The 25,572-nt window shown below is 35.8% G+C and overlaps 4 protein-coding genes across 6 annotated transcripts; 2 read left to right on the forward strand and 2 right to left on the reverse strand.

The window, feature by feature from the left end:
- Positions 1 to 1,593: 1,593 nt before the first annotated feature.
- Positions 1,594 to 8,709, reverse strand: LOC109005197 (lariat debranching enzyme). Of its 3 annotated transcripts, none has more exons than XM_018984004.2 (10): positions 8,447 to 8,703; positions 8,202 to 8,359; positions 7,802 to 7,923; positions 7,308 to 7,501; positions 6,339 to 6,521; positions 6,178 to 6,251; positions 5,837 to 5,976; positions 3,618 to 3,737; positions 2,580 to 2,693; positions 1,594 to 2,117 (listed from the first exon to the last, which is right to left on the reverse strand). In XM_018984004.2, the coding sequence occupies exons 1-10, from the start codon at positions 8,567 to 8,569 to the stop codon at positions 2,026 to 2,028; spliced, it is 1,320 nt and encodes a 439-aa protein (XP_018839549.2). In that variant the 5' UTR covers positions 8,570 to 8,703; the 3' UTR covers positions 1,594 to 2,025. The 3 variants fall into 3 exon arrangements, with proteins under 3 accessions (XP_018839549.2, XP_018839547.1, XP_018839550.1); XM_018984002.2 differs by having other exon boundaries at positions 6,133 to 6,251; XM_018984005.2 differs by lacking the exon at positions 2,580 to 2,693 and having other exon boundaries at positions 6,133 to 6,251; positions 8,447 to 8,709.
- Positions 8,710 to 13,109: 4,400 nt separating this feature from the next.
- On the forward strand, positions 13,110 to 15,870 carry LOC109005194 (protein TIC 55, chloroplastic). Its single transcript, XM_035682812.1, has 3 exons — positions 13,110 to 13,689; positions 14,344 to 14,446; positions 14,549 to 15,870. The coding sequence occupies exons 1-3, from the start codon at positions 13,169 to 13,171 to the stop codon at positions 15,665 to 15,667; spliced, it is 1,743 nt and encodes a 580-aa protein (XP_035538705.1). The 5' UTR covers positions 13,110 to 13,168; the 3' UTR covers positions 15,668 to 15,870.
- Positions 15,871 to 16,520: 650 nt separating this feature from the next.
- On the reverse strand, positions 16,521 to 20,377 carry LOC109005195 (zinc finger CCCH domain-containing protein 22). Its single transcript, XM_018984001.2, has 4 exons — positions 20,093 to 20,377; positions 19,219 to 19,530; positions 18,323 to 18,383; positions 16,521 to 17,849 (listed from the first exon to the last, which is right to left on the reverse strand). The coding sequence occupies exons 1-4, from the start codon at positions 20,375 to 20,377 to the stop codon at positions 16,861 to 16,863; spliced, it is 1,647 nt and encodes a 548-aa protein (XP_018839546.2). The 3' UTR covers positions 16,521 to 16,860.
- Positions 20,378 to 21,404: 1,027 nt separating this feature from the next.
- On the forward strand, positions 21,405 to 25,022 carry LOC109005193 (spindle and kinetochore-associated protein 2). Its single transcript, XM_018983999.2, has 5 exons — positions 21,405 to 21,622; positions 22,647 to 22,742; positions 23,056 to 23,181; positions 24,011 to 24,050; positions 24,731 to 25,022. The coding sequence occupies exons 1-5, from the start codon at positions 21,494 to 21,496 to the stop codon at positions 24,802 to 24,804; spliced, it is 465 nt and encodes a 154-aa protein (XP_018839544.1). The 5' UTR covers positions 21,405 to 21,493; the 3' UTR covers positions 24,805 to 25,022.
- The last annotated feature ends 550 nt before the right edge of the window (positions 25,023 to 25,572 follow it).

Genomic DNA, 25,572 nt, shown 5'->3' on the forward strand with positions numbered 1-25,572 from the left:
TTGGTGGGGTAGAAAAGAAAATGAAAGGAAAATTCATTAGCTCAGTTAGAGGAAGATGTGTGAATCTAAGTTCCATAGTGGGTTGGGATTCAAGGATTCAAAGATGTTTAATATGACCCTATTGGCAAAACAAGGATGGAGAATCTTACAAGAACAGGATACACTGTTGCGCAGGTTGTATGAGTCCAAATATTTTCAAAACTCAGATTTTTTTTATTCAAAATTGGAGTGCAATATTTCTTATGCTTGGAGGGGAATATGGGAAGCTAAACACTACCTACACAAAGGATGTCAGTGGTGAGTTAGAAATGGCAACCAAATTAATATATGGAAAGATTATTGGATCTCAAGCCATAAATCTTTAAAGCAAGAACTCAACTTAGCTGAAGAGGAGGTGAGGCATGAAATTGTTACTCTCTCATAGATAACAACACAAAGTGGTGGAATGTGCAAAATATTATAGCTCTATTCAATCCAAATATAGCTTCTACTATTCTAAAGATCATAATCTGCCTTGATGGTAGTGATGATCGAATGATATAGGGTCAGGAGAAATATGGGAGGTTTAGTGTGAAGAGTGCTTATACCTTGCTTACAAAGAAAGTAAAAGAGAGTGCAGTGGAGAGTTCTTTTCATAACAAACAGATTTCTCTATGGAAAGTCTTGTGGAAGTTGAAAGTTCTCCACAAGGTGAAAACTTTTGCATAGAGGGCCTATAAAAACTGTCTACCTACTCAATCAAACCTGTTACAAAAACATGTTGATGTTGATCTTACATGTTTTTGTAAAGAGGATCAAGAGGATCTATCACATGCTCGTGTATTGGCCTACTGTTAAAGACATTTGGAAGAAATATTTGCCAAAACTGTAGGAAAATGAAGAACAACTTATGTTCTTAGATCTAGTGTTGATGCTAAAAGAGAAGGAAACAATGGAAGATTTAGCTCTGTTCTTTCTTATTACTCGGAATTTTTGGTTTAGGAGAAATAAGATGATCTATGAGAAAATTCATCTTGATCCTAAACAGACAGTAATTTCTACACTATCTTTGCAGATATATCACAAGGAGCTTGTGCCAAAGTCAAACTCAGGTCTCAAGACCCAATGTAGTTGGAAACCTCCTCCTCCTCCTGCTTTCTTTAAATTGAATGTTGATAGAACCATATTTTTCAATCAACATAACACAAGGGTGGGGATGATCCTAAGAGATGAGGAATGTGAGATTATCTTGGTTATCAATAAAGCTAAGCAGGAAGTTGTTGAACCAGAAGCAGTCGAACTATTAGCCATGTTCAGAGGTCTCCAGTTTTGCATACACAGGTATATCTCAACTCATTCTTGAAAGTGATTGTTTGGTAATGATTAAGGAGCTCCAAGAAGCGACAACAGGTTCCTACTCAATTTTACATAATTTGGTGAACGTAAGAGTTTAATGAAGATGTTTAGTGTTTGCAAAATTCAACAGATTCATAGAGTGTAATGAGGCAGCTCATAGATTGGTCCGCTCTCTTTGGAATGTGAATGATATTGTCATGTGAGGGGCAGTTGTTCCTATGCCAATTTCCCAAGCTGTTTGGATGGATAAGAACTTGATGCAATCCCTCCGTTTTTTAATTAAGTGTTTTTCCTATTATTTATTAAAAAAAAAAAGAGAGAGAGAGTACGATGCAGTCCGGACTCCGAACGCGTATAAAGCTAGCAGTCCGAGCAGTTACAATAAGTTGGCGGGGCAAATACGAGTTCAACTTCAGGTATTTGCCATAGGTTTACTTTACATTAAATCCATGTCTGCTTCACTCCCAACTTGTAATTTTTGCAAGGAAGTTCCCCGTCTCGCAGGCCAGTTTGGAAGAAATATAATTCAGACTTCAGATCACTTACCATTTATCAAAATAGCAACCCGTCAACATACCTGCCTAACAAGGCAATTACAGGCAGTACTCATCCAAGGTCACACATGGTAAGTGTCACCATTAATGTTTGTGCCGCCGGGGGGCGGGCGGGGAGCTTCAAAGTTTGTGATTTTCAGGTTTCCTCATCATCAACTTCTTCTGCAAGTTCTTCCAGTTCATCTACATCATCAATGGGAATGGCTTCACTGTTGTCATCAAAAGAACCTGCACAGGTATGGTTAAATGATTTTAGTAACTGTTCTCTTTTTTTTCCTCTGTTGTAATACATAATTTTAGGAACCGCGCCTAAAAAAACAGGGTAGAAGACTCATCAGTGCCCAATAGACTAACCACTGAAAAGGTTGGTTCAGATAGACAATTGTAAACCTCCACATCAAAATATATGCGACAACTGTGCCTGATTTAAATATTATGAAGGTGTCACACAATTTAAACAATGCTCATTTTTCTAAGACTTGATAATTGGGGAGGTGGCTAAGGCACTCATGCCAGGTTTGCCACTATCAGTGATAGAAAAAGCCTCAATTTCAGATGAGAGGAGAGAAGAAATAATGCATGGGCTTGACTATTCACCTTTCAAACATACAATAGTTTCAATCTCATGAACTTCAACAACTAGCTGCTAGGATGTCACCCTAATCCTGAGGAGATTTCATTCAGACTCACCCAACTTTGAACCAGTTTTAAGAGCTGCTACTTGCAGGAATACTTCCATAGGAGATAAGGGTAAGCAGTTTCGGCAACAGTCTCGTAAGCATGGCCAACAAGAAGGCAATATATCTAACATGAGAAGCCTTTCAATGCACTAATATCCAAAAAATATTGTTGCATAAATGTGTAGATAATAAGACCAGTATTAAAAAAATAAATATATATATACAGAGAGAGAGAGAGAGAGAATCAAAAGTCAGGCAGAAATTCTTGAATTTTGTACCATAGGATTAGGAGTTGTTTACAACTTTAATGGAAGGTTCCAGATCAGATTTGGGTTATAGTGTTTTCAGGACCATTGAGAAAAAAATGGAATAGCATAAAAAAAAAATGGGTAGCTCCAGCATCATTTAGGAAAGAAGCAGATACCTCGTCGGAAGAGTTTCAAAACTCCTAGATACTAACTTCCAGAAAAAGTCCTAGATACTGATTTGGTCTCCATCGAGTTGAAAAAGTAAATAAACATTTATGTTGTGTTCAAATGAAGGATTTGAATAATTCTTAGAACTTTCAAAATGATGAAAAAGTAAATACAGATTAAGGATTTGAATTACTTTTTCAAATTTTCAAAACTCCTGTATTTACTGATTTGGTCAGCATTCATTTGGTTCTCATTGGTTGGAAAAATATTTTTTGGAAAACTAGAGTAGTTACAATGGTGATGATAATTGTGGTAACAATGACTTTAGATGGACCATGAGTAGAGCTCACATCCAAGAAATTAGTAAATTCCTCAAAATAAACTTGACTTCGAAACCAAGAGAACTCAAAATGTAAACAAAATCAACAGCATATCAACATAAAGAAAATGTAAAATTAAGACTTGATCAACTAAACTAGATAGCAGAAAAGCACAAGTGAACACATAAATTTGAATAATTTTCCAAGATTTCTCTGGTCTATATAACTTGTCATTTTCCTAGGTCTCTTATAGTTATAGTCTGTGTCAAAGAGGCTGGTTATTTCCACCACCAACAGAGAATGATTGATTACCACTTTGAAGCAAGGAAGCAGGACTGTAGGATAGGTCCTTGGGTTCTGACATGTTATCAAGAAGATAAGGAAGTTCTAGAAACTGCAAGAAAGACTCTGTTTGAGGATTCCTGGGGTATCCTGCAAAGGGTTCAAAAGGGTAAATATTAGTATTTAGTGTAAACATAATCTTGCAGACCATGTCTTTCTGAAACAGCTGACAAGTGACAACCATTCCAACAAAGAAAAATACAAAAATGAAAATGAAAACAAAATAATCATAAAACATCTTGAACATAAGAAACAAAGCCAGTGGCAGAGAATCTACAATGAGAAGCCAACTTCACAGTCAATCCAAATAGATACTAGGCATGAATCTCTTTAAATTAGTTTACCTCAAACTAAACAAAAACAAAGAATAAGAAAAATATAGAAAATAATTCCAAACACACTACATAGAAATTCATCAAGTTGCTCACTTCGCAGAATATAAATGATAATATAATAAGGCATGCCAACAAGGACATCAATTAAAAAAATTAAACATAGGCATTGAAGATGCAAATAGACAGTGTATAATTACACAGGTTTATGTAATGTACATACATTGCACTTAAAATAAATAATATAGCGTACATACTTTATGTATAAATCCCCTTCCATATTGTTATTCTTCTTAACAATTTATAGACATGCCGGACTATATTAGGCAAGATAACAACTCACTTTATAGAACACAGAGCATTTGAACCTTTAAAAAATCTAGCTTGCAAGGCCCCTCAAAAATCATTTCAACTCCGACTTTGTCAGATTCCAATCAGAACTCTGACTCCGACTTATGTCCGAGTTCCAATCCAAACTCCGATTCCGACTTGTGTAGGCTCCGATCCGACTCCAACTCCGACTTGTTGGAGTCATAGCGGATTCGGATTTGGGCTTTCAGTTTTGAGATTTTTTTTAGCTTCATATTTAGCCCATTTTAAAAAAGAGTTTTTTGTGGCCTTTCAAATTTCAAATTTTTCAAAAAATGTAAAACTAAAACTAAATGATTCACTGTTAATTTACTTCTATACTAATATCTAACTTATTTTTATATTAAACTTATATTATAGTGTTTAATTACATGTTATTTTTAGTGTCTAATTACATGTTATTATACTAATGTCTAACTTATTTCTAACATAATTATATACTAGACTTTCTAGTGTCTAATTACATGTTATTATACTTTTAGTAAATTAGTATATGTGTTATTAATTTATTATACTAGACTTATTTAAATAATAGTGTCTAATTTCTATGATGTTGGGGTAGCTCAACTAGAGGGAAGTCTAAAGGGAGGGCATTGTGAAGACCGGAAATCAAGGGGTTGGGGTTGGGTTTTCGGATAGAGTTTTAGTTCTACGGGAAACAAGGGGTTGGGGTCAGGTTTGGTGTATTTTTCACGGGCTTTTTGGGTCATTTTGGGCAAGGTGTTTTTCTTGTATACATTTAGTGTACTTGGTTTCTCCTTTTGATATATATAATATTTTTACTTATAAAAAAAAAATACTATGATGTTTACACATACAAAACTATCATTAGTCTATTTATATTATATTATAAATATATTATTTTATAATAATTAGCTCATACTAGTATATTATTGAATTTAACTATATAAGTTCTAATTATATAACTATACAACTATACTAGCATATATGATAAATGTATAAATAAATAAATATTTTTATAATATACGTACAATATTGGAGTAAGAGGGCAAAGTCGAAGTCGGACCATAAAGTCGGAGTTGGAGTCAGTCCAGCAACACCTCCGACTCCGACCGAAAAATTAAAAAAAATCGGTGTCGGAGTCGGACCCAACAGCAAACCCCCCCCCCCCCCCCCCCCCAAAACCCCAAAAAAAAAAAAAAAAAGTATCTCTTTCACATCTCCTGCCTCCAGTTTCAGTCCCTCAAAAAGCAATCATTACCTTATGAATTACATTCCTCTTAACAAATCAGTCTTCATTTTTAAGGGTAGTCTTTCTTTGATCTTGTAAGCTTCTATTTCAAAACTCAGCAAATAGAAATAATCACATTGTCACACATAATGGCTCAGATACTGTTAGTGAATACGAAAAATAACTATTTTTTTTAGCCAGGAGCCACATTAGATGAATGTATATATACAATCCAAAATTTCAAAATGCAAAATGCAATTTATATTCGAAATGGGCTAATGATTTCATAATTATACCAGAAAAGGAACCACTGGAACCAGATTGAGAGGGATTGTAACATGGAACTGTTTGAACAAACTCAAAAGGTTTGGCCCCTCTTTCTTGTAGCCTGCTCCCGACCCATTGATGACATTCTTCCTTTAGAAGATCAACAGTCCTGTAAGAAAAGAGCTATTAACTACCTTCTTAGGTAATAAGATGAGCCAAAATGACCAGGGAAAACAGAAAAAGAGGCGGTGGGGAGTGGAGTGACAAAATTTGCACTCCATGATGGTCATGAATAGCATTTTCATAAGTGTACAAGAATACACACCCAAAATTTGCACGTCTTCTGGTCAAAGGAAAGATAGAGTTAAACCTCCTCGTTATTGCTAGCCATTCTTCATCATACTGGATCTCATAGGGTCCAGGCTCTGATTCGAGTTCAAGTATCTAAGAGTCCAATAAATGCCACCATTTTAGCTTCCAGCATTAACTATAAGAATGGCCCTTTAAACAAACTATCACCACGTTAAGTACCTGTAAAAATGGGCGCCCAGGAAGACATTTATCAAGTGCAAGAAATTTTGTCAGGGGGCCACCTTCCCCATGCTGAACAAGAGCAGCAAATTTGCAGTGTAGATGAGCTGAAAACCAATAAGGTGGTTTCAATTTTTCAAGCAGTTGAGCAGCTGCTGCACTTCCAAGAGTCCTTTCTTGAATCTGAAAATCATTTTTCAACCACATAAGCAGTCATAAAAATTCTTCCTTCTTTCAAGACAGGTTTATTCTCCTGAAGATACTATAGAAACTAACCAATTAATAAGAAAACAAAGATGAACAAGAAAAAATGAAGGAGTTTTTAGAACATGATGAGCCCATGCATATAAATTACAGTGTACAATGTTCACATCACCAAACAACCAAATATTCAACTTAAAATCCATATAAAATGTCACCGATCAAAAAATCCATATAGATGTCAACACCATTGAGCAGACATGTTTGAAGGAGAAACTGTTTAACTCCAAAAAAGACGGATGATATGAAACACACCCAACCCTAAAACTAAATAAGCACTTGTACATGTATTTATTTGAAAAGCAATAAAATGAGGCTACTTCAAGGCAATGCCTATAAGTAGAACTTTAGGAAAAAGCATGGGAATTTATGACCTCTAAAAACCTACAAAAAAAAATTTATGACCTCTAAATGTACAAAAGAAAAGGAGGTTATTTGGAGATAAACACCAAGACTGGAACCGTTACAGAGATGTGAAAATTACACCCAGAACTGTAACACCGCAGATAAGAAGCAGCCTAAAGGTAGAGAGCAAGAGCTAAAGAAATACACATGTTTTCTCACACCACAGATTGAAAAATTCTTCACAAAAATAGCCTCAAAAATATTTTCTATGTTTATCTTTTAGCTGTAAATGATTAAGGCCTATTCTATGAAAGCCATAACACACATACCACATAGATATTATTTTAATATGATTCTAATTACCTCCTTCTTGAAATATGGTTTGCGTCGAACAAGCTCCTCCCACTTCCCATAATCAGTGATGCCAAGAGGCCAATCATGTGAAAGAAAAATATCAATCGGTTCCTCAACTTGCATGAGTTTTTGGACATCGTATTCACGAACATGATACACAGATCTGATTGTACTCTCATTATAAGGAGGCCTTTCATGGTGTCCTGCTCAGGAAAAAAAAAAAACATATATTGTTTGATACCGTTGGATAATTGCCACAAACATGGTTTAGGATTCTTGCCAAGCACTAGCCTAGAGTTTTAACAATTAATGACAGGGACGATATGCAAACTTTAACTGGGTTGGTTCCATGAATATTCTTAACATAAACCAGTAGTCATGACCAAAAAGATGAAACCAATCACGATACAACATGACCCACGTAAAGAAATTAACACAAACGATAAGCAAGACTTCAAAACTATATAATGGTTTACACAACAGTCAAGTAAAAGTCAACCAACCTAAATAATAATTGCGTGAGTTGTAAATTCCAGAAAGTCCACCAATGCGAATGTTCCCGAACTTGACCACCCCAGCAAATCCCAAAAAATATATATTAGGCGCTGCCCATCCTCCATAGTACCTAGGGAAAACATCCAAAATAAATTTATGCAGAATCAAGTTTAAAAAAACAAGGATACGAAAATAATATGAAAAACCTCATTCCGTTGAAAGTTGAAACACTAACTACCAACCAGATAATTCCAATTAACACTCTTGAGAGTGGACAAATCTGACAGTACTTAGGTTTTATTATATTGACGAAAAAAGATCAGAAGTGAACCAACATTAGTGCATAGAAACTACTATTCTAAATCTCGAACCATAAACACCCTGAAACAAAATAACAAAGTGACGCACAATTCCCACAAGTAATTGGATGCCTCGTGGTTTCCGCCGATGAAGATAGTAGGATACGGAGCGAGCTCTTCACCCGAATAGTACTTCCAGAACGAGTTCATGGAACGGTACTTTCTTGGCACGTTTACGCTCTCAAGATCCTCTTCATTCCTCACAGCCTAATCCCACAACAGAAGAAAAAAAAAATCGGAATTTTCTTCCAAGTCTTTGTGTTTTTTTGGGGTAACTTGAAAAATGAAAAGTACCTGAAAGTCGCCGCAGCAGAGGAGGAGGTCTATTTTGAAGCCGTGTTTCTTTTCTGCGTACTGTAGGGTTCTATAGACGGTGTCGAGGTCGCCATGCATACAACCTTCTACTGCTATCCTCATCTTTGTGGAATCCAATCGATGGCCAGAGAAAGTCGAGGGAAAAGAAATCTGGGTTTAACGTTCAAGCAACAAAAGTTTTTGGTTTATCAAAAAAAAAACAAAAAACAAAAGTTTTTGGGGGGTTTGGGCATTGAAATTCAATTTTGGCGTGATTTGTGCAGGAGAAATGATATTTATGGTGGAGCGGGTAAGGGTCGCATTAAAATAAAATAAAATAAAAAAGGAAGAAAAATAAAAGTAAATAATGGACACATAAAAAAAATTAATTTTTTTAATAATGAATTCAAATTTTTTTTTAAAGTAATTGTACAACGTTTATCTCTATGACTGTATATAACATTATTCTTTTATATATACTCATATAAAAAGTCTAAAACTTATATAGACTATAGTTAAATTCAATACTATATTAGTATGTGTTAATTATAATAAAATAATATATTTATACTATAATATAAATAGAATAATAGTTTAATATATATAAAAATCATATTATTACTAACATAGATAATCCGTAAAATTGAAAAAATTGGACCAAATCAAACCGGTTTCAGTCAATGTTTTGAATACCGTACCGGTGACCATTTTTGTCAAAGTATTGAAACGAGATATTTCAGTACCGGTAACGTTTTAGAATAGTTTATATATAAATAAATTATATATATATAAAAATTATAAATAGTCTGATTTGAATTGGAGGTCAAAAAATAAACTTGTAGTTTGAAGAAATGAAAAAAGTAAATGCTAAAATATCGGCCGGTAGGGACCGAAACGATCGAAATTTTGACAAAAATGAAGCTACACCATTTTCGGTACTGACTACACCACAAAAAATAAATATTTATGTCATACCGGCTGGTACGGTACGAAATTTAAAACATTGGTGTCAGTAATGAATCGTTTCGGTATCGATTTTTAAATTCTAAAAATTGGTATATATCGGTTCAATTCTAAAAATGTATAAAATCGGACTGGACCGGTTACACCCCTAGCAATGTCGTCCACAACCTCAAATTAGGGGAGCTGCCCAACCCTATTGTAGGTGGGGTGACCCATCCTCGCCCCTGCATCGGCAAGGGGTGGGGTCGCCCCCCGCCATCGCCACCCACAACTATCCCAACCGAAAAATACACAAAAAAAAAAAAAAATCAAACAAAATTCCAAAACCATCTTAACAATGAAAAAAAGTTACAAAACCAAATAAAATCCACAACAAATCCACATCAAAAACCAAAATTAGCAAAAACCAAAAACCAAAATACAATACATATGCCATAAACTCATATAGGATGAAAGAAAAAAGAAAAATAACCTAAACATCGTTGGATTCTCGTCGTGTCGCAAAAGAGGAGAGAGAAAGAAGAGAACTATCTGCATGAAATTTTAAACTTAAAATTCCCTAAAACGATACCGTTTTAGCATTATTTTTTATTTTTTAAAAATAATTTTGTTGTCAAAACATCGTCGTCTTAATAACAATTATATGTATATTTCTATACATATAATTGTATATGTATATTGTGTGTAGGTGTAAAGGACTCATTCTTCATAGTTTTTTTTTTTCTTTTTTTGAAAAAACAAATTCTTCATACTTGATATGACATAATGTAATAACATTGTGTGTAGAAATAAACCCATAAATAATAGAGATTAACTTCAAATAGGTCGGGTGTTGTTCTCCTTTTACACCCTTCAATAAAATGTGGACACGTAAGAGACTCATAAGACTTACGGTAGGTGCAAACGTTTCCTTCTTCCTTCTTCCCCAGTCCTCCCCTCCCTCTCCCTTGTCCCTTTCTCTCCTCTCTCTCCCCCGTCTTCCAGAGTCTCTCTCTCCTCTCCTCTTTTCTCCTCTGCCGAACACATTTCAAACTCATCTCTGTCAATAGATTCTGAACTCATCTCTTTCAATAGATTTCAAGATATTTTAGCAAGTACCTATTTTATCTTTATTGTAATTCGTATTGAAATTTTTTCAAATTCACTTATGGTGAATATTTTAATCTGTTCAGTAAGAGTAGACACCATATGGGAAGTATTTTCTCATCTTCACTTGTTGATGGAGTATTTTAGTGAGAGAGAGGGTGTGATGAGGGGGCTTCAATGCAAACTTTCGAGGGAGAGAGATATAGTATTTTAGCGTGTGAGAGAGAGAAAGAGCGGATGGAGAAATCTAGGTTCAAGTCTCTGCTTGACGAGGAGGGAGACAGGGGAGAGGAGATTAGATTGGGTGGGGGAAGAAGATGAAAGTAATGAAAAATTAATGCAGATTCTCTGGATGCAATTGTATCATTAATTTGGTTAGAATCACTACGTGTTTTTTTATTATTGGTTTGGTGTAAAATAATAAAAGTCACTCATCTAGTTTCTGGCACTTCCCTCTATATAATAATGGTATTCATCTTGAATACATTCAAATACAAAAATTTCAAATTAATCGTGCTTGCATGTAAAATGACGTATTTTTCATAATTTTTTTTTTCGACATATTCTTCATAATTGATATGACATAACGTAATAATACTATTTGTAGAAATAAACCAATAAATAATAATGGTATTCATCTTCAAGACATTGAAATACAAAATTTTTAAATTAATCATTATAATTTTTTCAAAATTTTAAATAAAAAATAAAAAATAATTCAACTTTTTCAAATTATCAAATAAAAATAATATTATAAAACTATATTTTAACAATATTTTAATTTTATAATATTCATTGTTCAATTTTCTCTATTTTTTAAAATCTAAAAAATATTTAACTCAAACTATCCCATTACTATTAGCAAACTATCTTACTACTATTAACATAATTTTCATCACATCTCACTCTCTAAACGAGTTATAGTCACTTTTAATATTCCAAGTAATTTTTATGTCTATTATTTATAAAATATAGCAAAAATTGTTTAAATTTATACAAATAAAAAAAAATACGAATCTCTTACGGATGATATATCTTTAAAAAAATAAAAAATGAAAAATGTACCTTCTATAATAGATTCCACTTTTTATAAAGAAACATTTACTTATCATCCCTTACATTGTATACCAACGTGTGATTTACTATTTTTATAGTTATGCTTAAATATATACATTAGTAAAATTTGCAAAGTCTGTAAGTATAATTTTTCTTACAACATCTTATCCCCGTGACCCCGTCATTGCTCCTTGCAGCAATTATGATTCATTGCATTTTGGTGGGTGCGGCACGAGGATGGTTATCGACAAGTTATAAATTTTTTTTTATTGTTTTATTTTTTTTCATATCATTATATATTTTATAAAAGAATTCATGACTATTATTTATACAATATTTTCTAAATTATTAAATAAAAAGATTAAAAAAAATTCATCAGTACCCATTCTCGGGATGGATGCACAAGGAGTTTAGAATTAAGAAAAATCTAATTATAAATGATTATGTACACTAATATATGCACCTATTTAATATGATTGATCAAAAATTAGATTTTATTAAAAACAGTATTAATTTGAATTTAGAATATAAAGACAATAACATTAATATGTAGATTGATACGTAAACTTACTTATACATAACAAAACTCTTAGAATTATTCTTGTATTTTGTGTCTTGTACACCTCACGAGTGTTTTTTTTCTTGTTAACCAGTTCGAACACTAGTAGTAAGCTCAACAATTTTTGGCCAAAATCTGATTAAGAAATTTATTTTTACAAGTTTAGTTAACTACTTTTCAATAACATCAAATAAGAGGCTCAACAAATCTTTTACTATTCTATTAAAATATTAAAACTAAAGAATAATGCAAAAATCAAGTTCCTATAATCCCAAGAAAAACAAAAAAAAACAAAAAACTATGCCTTTTCGTCTAACTCAAGAGAATAATTAAATCCTATGCCTTTTCGAACTAAGTTTGGATCGGAATGATATTTTATTTTATGGAGGCATAACCCAGGATTTGGAAAAAGTTAAGAGTTTGGAAGGTCAATCGCTAGGAAAGATAGCAATATCCTATAATCCAGAAATCAAGTTATTAGCATCTCATGAAAAAAAAAATAGAGAAAGAAAAATGGAGTTCGTGTGGCTAATGGTGGCGATTGTGGAAGACGATGGCGTTGCGTGGTTGCGATGGTGGGAGTCGATGGCATTCCGTGTGGTTGCGATGGTGGGAGTCGATGGCTTCGGTGCGTGGGTTTTGTTTCGATGCTTGGGTTTTGTTCAAGTTGAAAGAGAGAAGCAGGCCGTGGTAATTTCTTGAATTTTTTATACTTGCACAGGAGAGAAGCAAGCAACGTGAAGATAATATTTTAATCTAAAAATAATATTTAACCAGTCTCTTTGACTCAACAAATTTGCCTAATGATATAATCTAAAGCTAAAATTACTATTTGTTTATTGAGCCTATTGTTATATTTTATTTTACACTTAAATTATTTTGAGACTAAAATTTAAGCCTACTACTGCGAATGCTCTTGGCACGGAACCTCAGTAGGAATGTTACGTGACCAACCGGAATTGACCAACTGCTCCTTAAGTCCTAAGTTGTGTGGCCCAGAGTGGTGCCACACTCTTGCAAGCAACACCCTGACCCCTCTCTCTCTCTCTCTCTGGTGTATGGCTTCATCTTGCATTTCATCTGCAACAACATCTACTCACTTCACCAGTCACACTTCACAACCAAAAATGGCTTTGCTGTGTTCATTTCCCTCCCACAACCCTTTACTCTCTTTCTCTCTATCGACCCCGCCTGCCCACAAACTAATTGTACCAGTACCTCCCCTTCTTTATCTTTCACAACCCCACAGACAGCCACTACTTGTAAGAAAAAGCAACAGCAAGTGTGGTGCAGTCGCTGACATCAAAGCTGTGCCTCCAATTGATGCCAACCAGGAGGAAGAGGAGGAGGAGGAGGAAGGTGATCACAAGGTTCTTGTGGGTCCTGGCAGTGAGGAAGAGCGGCGAGGTGAGAGGGTCGTGGCGGACTACGATTGGACGGAAGAATGGTACCCGCTTTACCTCGCCCAGGACGTGCCCGATGACGCACCTCTGGGTCTCACCGTGTATGACAAACATGTCGTCTTGTATCGGGACGGGAATCGGCAGCTTCGCTGTTACGAGGATCGCTGCCCCCACAGGTAAAGTCTGGTAAAGATTCCACGATCATCTCATTGAACTGTATCAGATATATATCGGAGGAATCGAGAAACTTAGAATATAGATTCAGTTTTGTTTCTCTATTTCGGGTTTCTAGGAACCCAAATATGGATTGGCTTTCGAAAGGGATACTTTTGAGTTTGACTGCGCTCACGTAGGATCATAAAATTGAGGTTGAATTTAGGTTTTGCAATTCATGCTCCAGGGAGAAACTTTGATTGTATTGAATGCTACTTTTGCTGTTATTTATGGGAAATATGCACTAAATGTTGGTCCTTTTATGTTCATTCTACTTCAAATGAAAGGATGGAGTAAAAAACTGATGAATGCGTAAACACTTCATCAAGGATAATCGTGGTCAAGGCATTAAATCTGACTTTTGGTATTGGTTACAAGCTAATATAGCAGCTATTTTGTTGCGCATGGGCTACGCCTGAATTAGATGACCAACTAAAAGAAACTGAAATACCTTTCTAACTCTCTTTGTTTCTTGTTATGATACTGTGTTCTGCAGTTTGAATCGTTGATATAAGATCTTCATCATGTCATACATTTGATGAAAGCATGGTAGCTTCTGAAATATTAATTCCATGATGAAAAAAACTTTTACCTTTATTCACTGCTTGATGCAATAGGTTAGCAAAGTTATCTGAAGGCCAATTGATTGATGGAAGACTAGAATGTCTGTACCATGGCTGGCAATTTGAAGGTGATGGTAAATGTGTGAAGATACCCCAGGTATGTCTTAGTTTACATTGTCTCCATTTTTGTTTTTGACTACAAGGAATGCTCATCTACTTCCCAAATCCAAGCCAATGATCTCAAACTTATCTGCTACAGCTTCCAGCTGAGGCCAAAATTCCTCGATCAGCTTGCCTCAGAACGTATGAGGTGAGAGACTCACAAGGTGTTGTGTGGGTGTGGATGTCACAGAAGACACCACCGAACCTTAATAAACTACCCTGGTTTGAGAACTTTGCCAGGCCAGGTTTTCAGGATACTTCCACCACCCACGAGCTTCCTTATGATCACTCCATACTTCTTGAGAACCTCATGGATCCCGCCCACATTCCAATTTCACATGACAGAACAGATTGGAGTGCAAAAAGGGAGGATGCTCAACCATTAGGTTTTGAGGTGACTGAACGTACTGATCGAGGATTTGCGGGCTGGTGGGGTAAAGCAAAGGATAAACCTCTGCCAAATTTCTTACGATTTGAAGCACCTTGTGTTCTTCAAAATAACCGGGAACTTCTTGATGAGAATGGGGAGAAGCATTACTTCACAGGCCTATTCCTTTGTAGACCAACTGGGCAAGGGAAATCCATGCTTATTGTAAGGTTTGGAACTACAAAAAGATCCCCCTTGGCGAAGTTGTTCCCACAATGGTACTTCCATCAGAATGGAGCTAAGGTCTTTGAGCAAGATATGGGTTTCCTCTCGTCCCAAAATGAGATTCTAATGAAGTCTAAAGTTGCCACCAAGGAGCTATACCTTAATCTAAAATCCTCTGACACATGGGTAGCTGAATACCGTAAGTGGATGGACAAAGTAGGGCATGGAATGCCTTATCATTTTGGGCACAGCACCATTTCATTGCCCAAGGAGCCTGCTGTGGTGGAACATGCACCGGCTGGACTGGTTGCCGGAGTTTCAGCATCTGCACCAGCTAAGGGAGGGATTGGAACAATGTATGCTCCAAACTTGGCAAACCGGTATTTCCGGCATGTAATCCATTGCAAGGGATGCAGAACAGTCATTAAAGCTTTCCAAGCCTGGAAAAATGCCCTTTCTGTTATGGCTCTTACACTGACCGCATTGGCAATCCTAGTGTCTGGAAGGCAGTGGAAGGCCCTTCTTTTAGTACTGGCAACCGTGTGCTCTGCTGGAGCTTATGGATGCTCAACTGCCGTTGCACTGAATACAACCAACTTCATTAGGACACATAGGAGATTGTAATATATCAAATGGTACGTTTGTTACTTCAGGGAGGAAAAGAACCCATAGGATTACAAAGGACAATGAAAATATAATGTGGCACTCCAATGTAGATTGTGGTGTTGGAGTTGATTCTACGGTCAAGATTTTTATTGCAATTGTTTCTCAAATTTATACCATTTATCTGTCTATCGGCTTCGAGTCGATCAGTTTCGCCTTTTTCAGCCATGGTCATGCTTGAACCGAGATTTAGCACAGCCAACTCTCTTCATTTGCGATTTGTGCGTTAGTATCTAGCCCCAACAGCTGCCTCATAGTTGGAGTCCAATTGAGTTGAAAGGCAATCAAGTCTATTACAAGTTAAGATAAATAAATAAATATACGATCACTGAATTAGTAAGTGATGATAATGTAATACGTCGGATGACCTGCTGTCACCACGATCTCTTAAAGTGTAGATGGGATTAAAAAAAACCAGGGATTACTGACAACCCAGTGGTAGCATCAGCGCCTGATCTCTAGTATGTACTTTTGGAGTCACAACAGGTTCAACTTCTTCAAGCGTCAACAAATACATAACAAGTGATGTGTGTTTTTCACAAGAGAAAACCTTACTAATGCAGCAGAGTTTTGAAGAAAGCATGCTAGTTTCAACCCTATTAAATGAGTAACGGGAAAGCGGGCCCGGCTACTTTCAAGTACAAATAACCAGCACTAAAATTCAAGATTTAATAACAAGTTACAATTGATCAATTGCTCCTTACAGGTAAAAACAACGTAAAATAAGTGTAATTGCTTTCGGTCAGAGATAGTAGCTTCATAACGACCCTAACTTCGTGGCTGAACGCCTTCTATTCATCTACAACAATCCATGTGCCAAAAAGCTATCTCTGCTCATCAAGCATGGTTATCGATAAACTATACAAAAAAATTCTTACACTTTTCACTCACAAACCATCACTTGTTTCTCACTATGCACCCCAAACTACCAAAAGTTTCAGCTTCCACCCTAATCTACCTATATTTTTCAATTACACCCTCAGTTAAGATCTAACATTAAGATTGTGACACATGGCCAATCATTCATTTAACGGTCAGTATCTGACCGAGAGTCCAAATTGAAAAAAATATATATGTAGTTTAGCATACAAAGTTTAGGGTGCAAAATGAAAAACAGTTGGTAGTTTGTGGGTGAAAAGCATAATTCAACCATCTTAAAACTTGAGCCATCTTTTTTCTTTTTCTCCACTTACAACTGCATTAGATGCTGATGCCTGAGCTGCCTCAGCCTCCGCTAAAGCTTTCCGAGTCTCGTTTAATTTTCTCATGGCAGCTTCGTAAACCACCTTCTCCTTCCGGTTTCTGTTAACCATTTCTTCAAGCTTCTCGATTCGCATCCTCAAGTCCTTTACCTCATCATCATAAGCAATCAGAGCCCGCCTATCTACTTTCTTCCCCTCCCCAGAACCTCTATTTTGATGCTTCTTTCCTGACCCACCATTTAGAGCTTCACTATGCATTGCGAGTTGGTTATTGATAAGACTAAAGACATCTGGTCGCAATTCCTTTTCTTCCTTTGCAGCCCTAGCCAATGCTGCAAACTTCTTATCACGTTTCCTCTTACCACCTCTGCTCCGCTTCTTCCCTTGACTCTCGTTGGTCTCTTCACCTTCACAAGACTCAAGAGCGTGATCGAGAGATTGCTTTGGTGGAAGGACCTTCACATTGATGGGATTCAACATTCCCTGTCCAGAAGCTCCTAAACCCATCCCGTCACGATAACCCATATTGGCCATCATTTTTGAAGCTATACCCCTGGTGTGATTCTCCCACTTGGCAAATATGGTAGTTTCTGTCTGGATTCCTCTCTGCTGGGTGGTGCTTTCAAGAAACCCTATACCTTGTGAATCTTCTTCATAATTGCTAGAATCAGACTGTTCAGAGCTGGAATCACTCTCCTCATCATCACTCACTTGGGCATATTCAGATAATGAGATTGCATCTGGCCCAAGCTTTGCAGAGCTTCCATCATCTCGGAAAACAACTTGCCCTTCTCCAAGTTTGTCATCCCACGATTCAAGTTCAGCTTCTCTCCAAATGCCAGATTTACTATCTGATATTGCCCAAATACTTGAACCCACAAGTGACTGATCCCAAATTGTTGGGATGTACTTCTTCAAGGAGGACATTGGGACATCAACACCTGTACCCATCAAACCCATGTACGCTTTAAGAAGCTGGAAGTAACCACATGAGCAAATGATAAATACAAGGACAATGATAGAACATAGTCGCCGTGTGACGCTATAATAGATGTATAATAGGCAAATAAATCTTGCACCATTTGATTAAAAAACCATGAATTCATATTGTGAATAGTTCTATCACAGTTGCCACATTTCTCTTCTGTTGGCAAGACTAATGCCAAGCAATTCTATCACCTTCTATAAGAAGCAAACTCGAGACCAAGCAAGTTTCTTTGATTTTCTAGGTTCATCATAATGACCTTCATCTGCAAGCTGCCTTTCTAACGTAGAGGCTGCCTATATCCTCCCATTCACCTCATACTATGCATTGCAATGAATGGCAATAACAATGCACACATGAGAAAAGTAACAATTTTTCAAACAAAATTGCAAGATTTCTACTCATATAATTGAAACAATTGCAACATACCATGTGATAAGCGACAATTAGTACCGAATCGACATCGTTGTTGTAGAAAGAACTTGCACATCTGCACAAGTACCATGGTGTTTTACTCAACAGCCTACGCAAATTATTTTTCAGTTATGGTAGCACAAACCGATGCCTAACAACATTATGTAAATTGCTTTTCTCTTACAAGAAAAAGAAAATCCATTTCACTAAACTTGTAATTGCATGTGCAGATGTGTCTGTACATTCTTATAATCTATGTTAGAGGTGCTTAACAGGCATTTTGTAATTGCTACCAAATTTCCCCAGCAAAAGGTAACACGATCAAATGAGAAAGATACATAATGTATTGTTTACATGTACCCATGCATTTATACTCATGTATAAAACAAACAAGAAAATATTCAAATTATTACACCTGCCACGCTTCCCCCGAAACTAGCTTACATCAGATCTTCTATGACTCTAAACTTGCAAGGAACCATTCAAATGTTGAATATCTATGTTTTAGGGAGTAATCATTAAGTTCAACCAAATAAGACATATGGGTACAGTGCCCAGTGACTAATGATATCATGGATTTCTTTTTTCTACTAAAATAAGAGCAATTCAATTTTTATGCGTGGCATATGTAATTTGTTTTACTGAACACTATAATAACTGAATAAATCCCGAGTAAAGTTCATATCTCATAACTAAAATGTAGCTTTCTGGAACCCTCGAGTAGAATGCCATGTGACACTAACACCTCGATCAAATATGTTATGGAGATACACGCATTATTTGTGCATGCAACCACAAAATTCATGGTTGAAAACAGAAGCGAAAGATTTTTTTTTTCCCAAAATCAAAAGGGAAATATACGATTTTGACAAGGCCACGCAGAAAACAGAGGATAAAAAAATTGTGCATACCAACATATTTTCGGCTGTTGGTGTAAGAAAAGAAATCTTTGCAGAATCAAAACTGTCTGACTCAACGACTCGACCCGTGTACCATCGGCCATCAGTGTGACGGAATCTACATTTTGATCCAACCGAGCAAATTTGCTCCTCCAGTGGTTCCGTTTCAATGTCTGCTGAGTCAAGAGGCTCGACTTTAACATCCTCAGATGTGGGGTTGAAACCATGGAGCGCCGAATCAGCTTCTCGTAGCAATCGTGCACGCTTTAGGTGAAAAAGTCCTTCCTCTGCATCTTTTATTGCCTGAACAAGCTCCTCATGAACCTGAGTGAACATAACAGTTGAGTCTATCAAGTAGCAGGAGCCATAATGACATCAAAAGAAAAGTATCTGCAATTTTACTGTGGCGTCTTGAAACGATTTCCAAAGTGAATAAACATCAATGCATCCAACACCTTTGAAAAATTTATACTCTTCAGCTAGTGGAAGAATTAGGCAATGACAAAAAACCAACGTACACAAAGGGAGGGAGCAGTGAAATAACTCGGTAAAGCAACGCCGTTTTTATTAACTTCAACAAAATTGAATTCAAAGTTTGTAATACCGAAGCTTCGAGATGTGCAAAAATGGGCACACCCGATCTACAATAAACCCTTAAAACAGTTAAACTAAAGAGAAACAATTTGGAAGTGCAAAACCAATACCGACATTAATGATTGTTCGGACTGGACAACCAGCAAAAACTCTTCTTCCTAGTTTAAAAACCGCATTTCATCGGTTAATTCGATATTATCAAAATATTGACTCCCAATCAACGGAAACCCTAAGATTAAAAAAATAAAATCATTGGGTGACGAAAGGAGGCCGCACAAAAGAGAGGACGTACCGAGAGAAGCTCGGGATTGGCGGGGTCAGAGGCTAGGGCTTCGTTTAGAGTAGCAAGTGAATCTCTTTGATCTTGCAATTGAAATTCTAGCTGGTTCTCTAGAAGTCTCTCTTCCTCGCTCCCCATTTTAAGTCGAAGTTTCGCCGGAGGGGGAAGGTCTTTGTCTTCGGAGAGAGGGGTGCTTTTCTCCGTAGGAGTGTGCTGTGAGAAATAAGAACACGTACGTTCGTCTTTGGACCAGAATTCGGACCATGCGAGAGGTTGTGCGTGGCCTAGACTCACCATTCAGAGGTACCAACGTAAGCCCAACCCATTTGGTAAAGAGTAACGAAAGTCTCTCCGTCAATATATAATTAATTTATAAATGTTGAAGGTTTTCTTTATACTTGAAAATATGATATGATTTATCAAAAAAAAAAAATGATATGATAATAAAAACTTGAAAATTTATCGAAATTAGTAAAATATGTTCCACTCTCATGGAGTATGTATCTCTCATGAAATAATAATTCTTTTATCAACTATTTTTTATTGTGCAATGCTACACAATCTCTCAATCTCTACACACCATTTTTTTTAATTTTTTAATTTTTTTTGAGTTTAATATTTTTAAAATAATTCAATTTTTTTATTCATTATTCATCTATTAAATATTTGATAAAAGAAAAAAATAATAATAATTAAAAAAAGTGTGGTATGTAGAGGTTGTGTGAATAGTAAAAGGTTATATAGATTTTTTATTTTTTATTACCTCACACCCTATATCCTATAAAAAGAAACTGTCAAGTGTGAAGTATTAGGTAAATAGTGACTGATATATAGTAAAAATCTTGTATTTAATATACATGCTTATATCCAAGCAAATACTTAGCAAGGCTAAACGTCTGAAAAAACTGTAAGATTGTCAAAGTTTTGGCAATTTTGTTCTTGATTTTAAACATAATCTATGATTTATTCTATTGTTAAAAAATAATGTTAAATACATATATAGAACGTGGCGCCTTTTTTTTGAAAAATAATAAAATCTACCGTTAAAATTTAAAATGATATTTTTCATATAGATTCGAGATCTCCATCTACCATTAAAGTAAGATTTGTCATGTTATATTTTTTAAAGAAATGTGCTACACTTGGCACTTGCATATCCGAATACGGTACAAATAATTTCCCAACGTTAAAAATTGTTACTAGAACTTACAATATAGATAACGGCGTAACGTTACCCGATACGAGAAAAGGACGGAAAAGGTCTTCTTTCTTTCTTTCTTTTTGGTCAAAGTCAAACCTAAACATGTTGCTCCGCCAAGAATCAAAATCAAAATCAAAATCAAAATCAAAATCAAAACTCAGGGCAACAGGCGGGGATTTGTTCGAGTGAAAAACCCTAGAGAGAGAGAGAGAATGGAGCACAGTCACGAACACCATCAAGCAACGGACAGCTTGGTGAACCTCTTCACAAAGGCGAACCACGATCTGACCGTGGTTCAGCACAGGCTCGAGAAGGAGTTTCAACAAGTGTACCCAGACAATGTAAGAACAGTCTATTCCCTAATTTCGGCATTATTCCTTGACTTTTATTATTTCCATTTCTTATATGGTAAATACATGTGTTTTTTTTGTCTCTTAATTCTAAGTTTGTTTGGTTTTCCTAGAAAACTCTGAGAAATATCGGTTTTTCAATTTCTGTTTTCGGTAATTATGAAATTGAAATATCTTCTGGAAGATAAAAAGGACTCAAATCCGAAGCTTTTCATTATCAAATGAGAAATAAAGCAGCTGGTGCTGGGCTTTGAATATCATGCTGAGTCTTGTGTTGGAGGTAAACCTCATGCAAGGTATTGTTTCGTTTGAAAAGATAAATGTGGGAACCCAATTTTTCATTTTCTATTTTACTTTCTTTACTGATAAGAAAACTATTTTACTTTCTAAAGTTGAATTTCGTTACTTTTTTAATTGTTTACTTAGGAAAAAAGTTTTAAAAATTTGTATTCCTGGTTATAGGCACTGTTTGATTGCTAGGAAGCTGCGAGGAAACTGTTGCAGTAGGAAATATCTCATCTTTTAGTTTTGGACTCTAATGATGATATTTGATTTATTTTTTGATAAGTAAAGAGATGGTTTGAGAAAGAGCAAGACCAGGGGAGAAGTTAGAGAGAGAGAAAGAGAAGGTTGAAAACGGTTTAAGGAAGGTTTAAAAAATGATTAATATGAATTTAGATGGTTTCTGTGAAAAAGCTGAAGAAAATAAACTTCAAAGTGTATTGCTTGCTTCATTTGGCAGCTCTTTGTTTTTTAATAAGGTTTGACTTGTTTGAGGGCTCGTTTATAGTCTATTTTATGTCCATTCATATAGGAGCCAAGTAAGTGTTAACATGGGCCTTCAATATTTATTTTCTCATTTATTTTTCAAATTTCATTTCCTTTCTTTCTTCCAGCTACTTGGGCAGTGGAAACCAGAGCAATGATGTCATTTACATACATTTCCTTTTGGTCTTGGAATTATTCCCATTATGGTTGTGATGGGGGGATTTCATATTTTGAATGTTTTCTGCAGGCAAATCCAATGAAATTAGTGTCTAGAATAAAGAAGATACAAGAAGATCTGTTGACCTTGAAAGAACAGTGTCATGAACTTCTGGCTGCCAAACAGGTACTTTCTTCTTTGATCACTTTAAACTTTAAAGGAAGAGATATATTCTAATCTCTGACTGCATATATCAATAATATCATCTCATTCTTGTTTCTGGAAAATGATATCTCACTACATGAAGACCTGATTATATGATGTGACCGCTTATTCTATGTTCTATGCTGTTCTAAGTGATGAAGAAAAATCCGTTACAAAATAAGAAAATAGTGGGAGTATGTTTTTTTTTTTTTTTAATGAAGTCTTGTTACTTATGGGAAAGAGAAGGGAGTGGCCTCTGAAGTTAATTTTTATTTATTACTGATTGCACTTTCAGGATTTGATTGATAAGGCTCAAACCACTCTTGTGGGGAACAGAAGTTTGCTGCAGCGGATGCAAGCTTCTGTGGGCATCCCCTTCACCAGTGATTCTGATGACCCTGCGTATGCTAATTTCAACCAGGTATTTTTTAGTCCTGAGATATGTCTTGGTGGACTTCACTTGTGTTGCTTAAATCATTAATGGTAGAAATTTGCTGCCTACCTACATGTTTGAATCTTTGACAGTATAAATATTCTAAACCTAATTGAAATGTGAACTATTTTTTATCACAATTCCAATGGAAGAGATCGAAACTTACATGTAGGAACATCACATGTTCTCCACAATATAGTCTGGTAAACATTCTGGAAGTCGCATAAAAATTGAGTGCCTCTGTTGCATATTACGTTTCATTTGGATTGCAAAGCTAAAACTTTTTAGTTCTCCTACTTATATCGATGGTATATGATTTTTGGGTAACTTTTTCTCTTCTCCAATCCTTTACTTAGTTGATACTCTCTTCAAATTGAGAGCAATCAATAAACTTGTTTGTAACTTCAAACTTTTTTCTCAATCCTATTGCCAGCGTGAAAGAAAACCAAACAAAACTCAGTTTCTCCCATCTTTACAGCAACCAATTGGAGAACCTAGAATTTATTATTTGACCTTGTTAACTATTATTTAGAAGGTTGTACTTCTTCCTACGCCTCAAAACAAAAGCTTATTTATTGGAAAGGTTGCCTTTTTTCCAAGTGGTGTATGGAGTGTTTGCACCACTTGCCAGCAAGCAACCAAGATTGAACACATGGCGGGGCTTTTCTTGTTGGGAAATACCTCTGAAAATGTAATTGGTAGCTTTCATCATACTGATAAAGCATACACAAATGAGCCCTGCTACATTCAGTTTGTCACTTCTCTTCATTGATTCTAGGAAGACAAGCTCATCACCTTTTGGTCGTCAAATATGCAGGTCGTTGATGAGTGGGCAGTTCAAGTCAGATCCAGGACAGGTGAGGTTTTATAGCTGCACTTGATTTTCATGTTTCTTCAAACTATACTGACGAGGGATGATTGATGATTAATGAAGGAAAACTTATAGTTCATAAAAGCTATGTTCTTATCCACTTATAAAACAAAAAACAAAAAAAACGCAATGTTCTTATCATATGTGCGAACTCAACATGATCTGAGATGTGATGTTTTGATAAAATAAAATGGATGGCAGTAAGTTTCTGCTTAACCGTATACACAGCATTAAGTTGGAATCAAGTGATGAACCGGACATGTCAGTCATGGATTGTGTGAATCTCAGAATTAAAATGTAGTTTGGTTATTGTGCTCATTATATGTTTCACTGTGTTATGTTGCCTCGTTTGCTCCATTTATGTCTGTATTTGACCTAATTTAGCCCTTAAGCTTTTCATAGCTAAGCAGTATAGGGCAGCCGAGATGGGATTGGGTGGCTGTTTAAGATCGTAACAGTGCACTTTATTAGCAGCATTGACAGATAGGACTGTATGAGTTGGATATAAAAGGCAGATAGTGGGGAAATGTGTTCTGTTTGGTGCAAGAACTAACACTTTTCCTGACGGGCTAGATCGGTATTTAATAAGTTGCCGAGGACAATGCTAGCAAGGCAAGAAAGTTCTTTTTATACCATATATTGAGCAGTTAATTGTTTCTTATGCAGGGGATGAGCAGCACGAATCGGACTCTAAGGATATCAACAAATTACTCTTCTCAGCCATAGTTCAAACCAACTGAAAATGCTGAAAAATGTTCGGGGGGCCAAGCATAATATTGTAGTGTGAAATTAGAGCACAAGGAATAGAAAATTGTAGTGTGGCCAACAACTTTTGTGCAGGGAAGGTGTTGTTGCTTGTATTAATTGAGTCGATTTCATGTGAAAATTGGATTGTTTATGACAATGTATTCTACTTGAAAAAACAAAAAAAAATTAAAAAATCAGTCTAGTTCGAACTTATGCTTAAAATGTAGTGTATTTATCTCAGATCAGCTAGTTGAGCCATATGGATTTTTGGATAAGAATTTTCTCAATTTCACTGGAAATGAATTGAGTATTTGTTTAGTACAAAATATTCGATGTTTTAATCATTTCACTTGTCCCACCTAATTAGACAACGCCTAAAATATATCCAACTTGTGTGCTGGGTGGATTTTCTCCATTTCAAGTGGAATAAATAAATAAAATCTGAATTCTCTTACCTTGAGACTGTTTAGAAAGGCAATACAGAAAGTTTCGTTTCTGATAGAGTTGATTATAACAATAGATTAGAGACCAATCAAACATTTTTAAATTATTATAGGGGGCATGAGTTGGGATCAAGCTGATCAACATCAACCCCTTGGGAGATGCTGCTACGTGCTAGTGGCAAATTGATAGTCACCGGTGAAATTGGTTTCAATGATTGGACAAACGCTCATTTCCTAAGCTTTATATGATTCCTTTTTTCTAGCCCAAATCTAGGCCCCCTATAGTGGATAGTGGAATAGATTTCGCATATTTTTGTC

The sequence above is a fragment of the Juglans regia genome, chromosome 11, assembly GCF_001411555.2.
Source record: "Juglans regia cultivar Chandler chromosome 11, Walnut 2.0, whole genome shotgun sequence".
NCBI lineage: Eukaryota > Viridiplantae > Streptophyta > Magnoliopsida > Fagales > Juglandaceae > Juglans > Juglans regia.

What these genes read in the sequence shown, in the direction of transcription:
- LOC109005197 (XM_018984002.2), bottom strand. Translation starts at nt 8,569, where the DNA reads ATGAGGATAGCAGTAGAAGGTTGTATGCATGGCGACCTCGACACCGTC. An exon ending in TCCAATTACTTGTGGGAATT is followed by an intron (nt 7,924 to 8,201) that starts GTGCGTCACTTT and finishes TGTTTTCCCTAG; the next exon opens with GTACTATGGAGGATGGGCAG. An exon ending in CTCACGCAATTATTATTTAG is followed by an intron (nt 7,502 to 7,801) that starts GTTGGTTGACTT and finishes TTTCCTGAGCAG; the next exon opens with GACACCATGAAAGGCCTCCT.
- LOC109005194 (XM_035682812.1), top strand. Translation starts at nt 13,169, where the DNA reads ATGGCTTCATCTTGCATTTCATCTGCAACAACATCTACTCACTTCACC. An exon ending in GAGGATCGCTGCCCCCACAG is followed by an intron (nt 13,690 to 14,343) that starts GTAAAGTCTGGT and finishes TTGATGCAATAG; the next exon opens with GTTAGCAAAGTTATCTGAAG. An exon ending in AATGTGTGAAGATACCCCAG is followed by an intron (nt 14,447 to 14,548) that starts GTATGTCTTAGT and finishes TATCTGCTACAG; the next exon opens with CTTCCAGCTGAGGCCAAAAT.
- LOC109005195 (XM_018984001.2), bottom strand. Translation starts at nt 20,377, where the DNA reads ATGGTGAGTCTAGGCCACGCACAACCTCTCGCATGGTCCGAATTCTGG. An exon ending in CCAATCCCGAGCTTCTCTCG is followed by an intron (nt 19,531 to 20,092) that starts GTACGTCCTCTC and finishes ATGTTCACTCAG; the next exon opens with GTTCATGAGGAGCTTGTTCA. An exon ending in CAACAGCCGAAAATATGTTG is followed by an intron (nt 18,384 to 19,218) that starts GTATGCACAATT and finishes GTACTTGTGCAG; the next exon opens with ATGTGCAAGTTCTTTCTACA.
- LOC109005193 (XM_018983999.2), top strand. Translation starts at nt 21,494, where the DNA reads ATGGAGCACAGTCACGAACACCATCAAGCAACGGACAGCTTGGTGAAC. An exon ending in AACAAGTGTACCCAGACAAT is followed by an intron (nt 21,623 to 22,646) that starts GTAAGAACAGTC and finishes TGTTTTCTGCAG; the next exon opens with GCAAATCCAATGAAATTAGT. An exon ending in TCAAGTCAGATCCAGGACAG is followed by an intron (nt 24,051 to 24,730) that starts GTGAGGTTTTAT and finishes TTTCTTATGCAG; the next exon opens with GGGATGAGCAGCACGAATCG.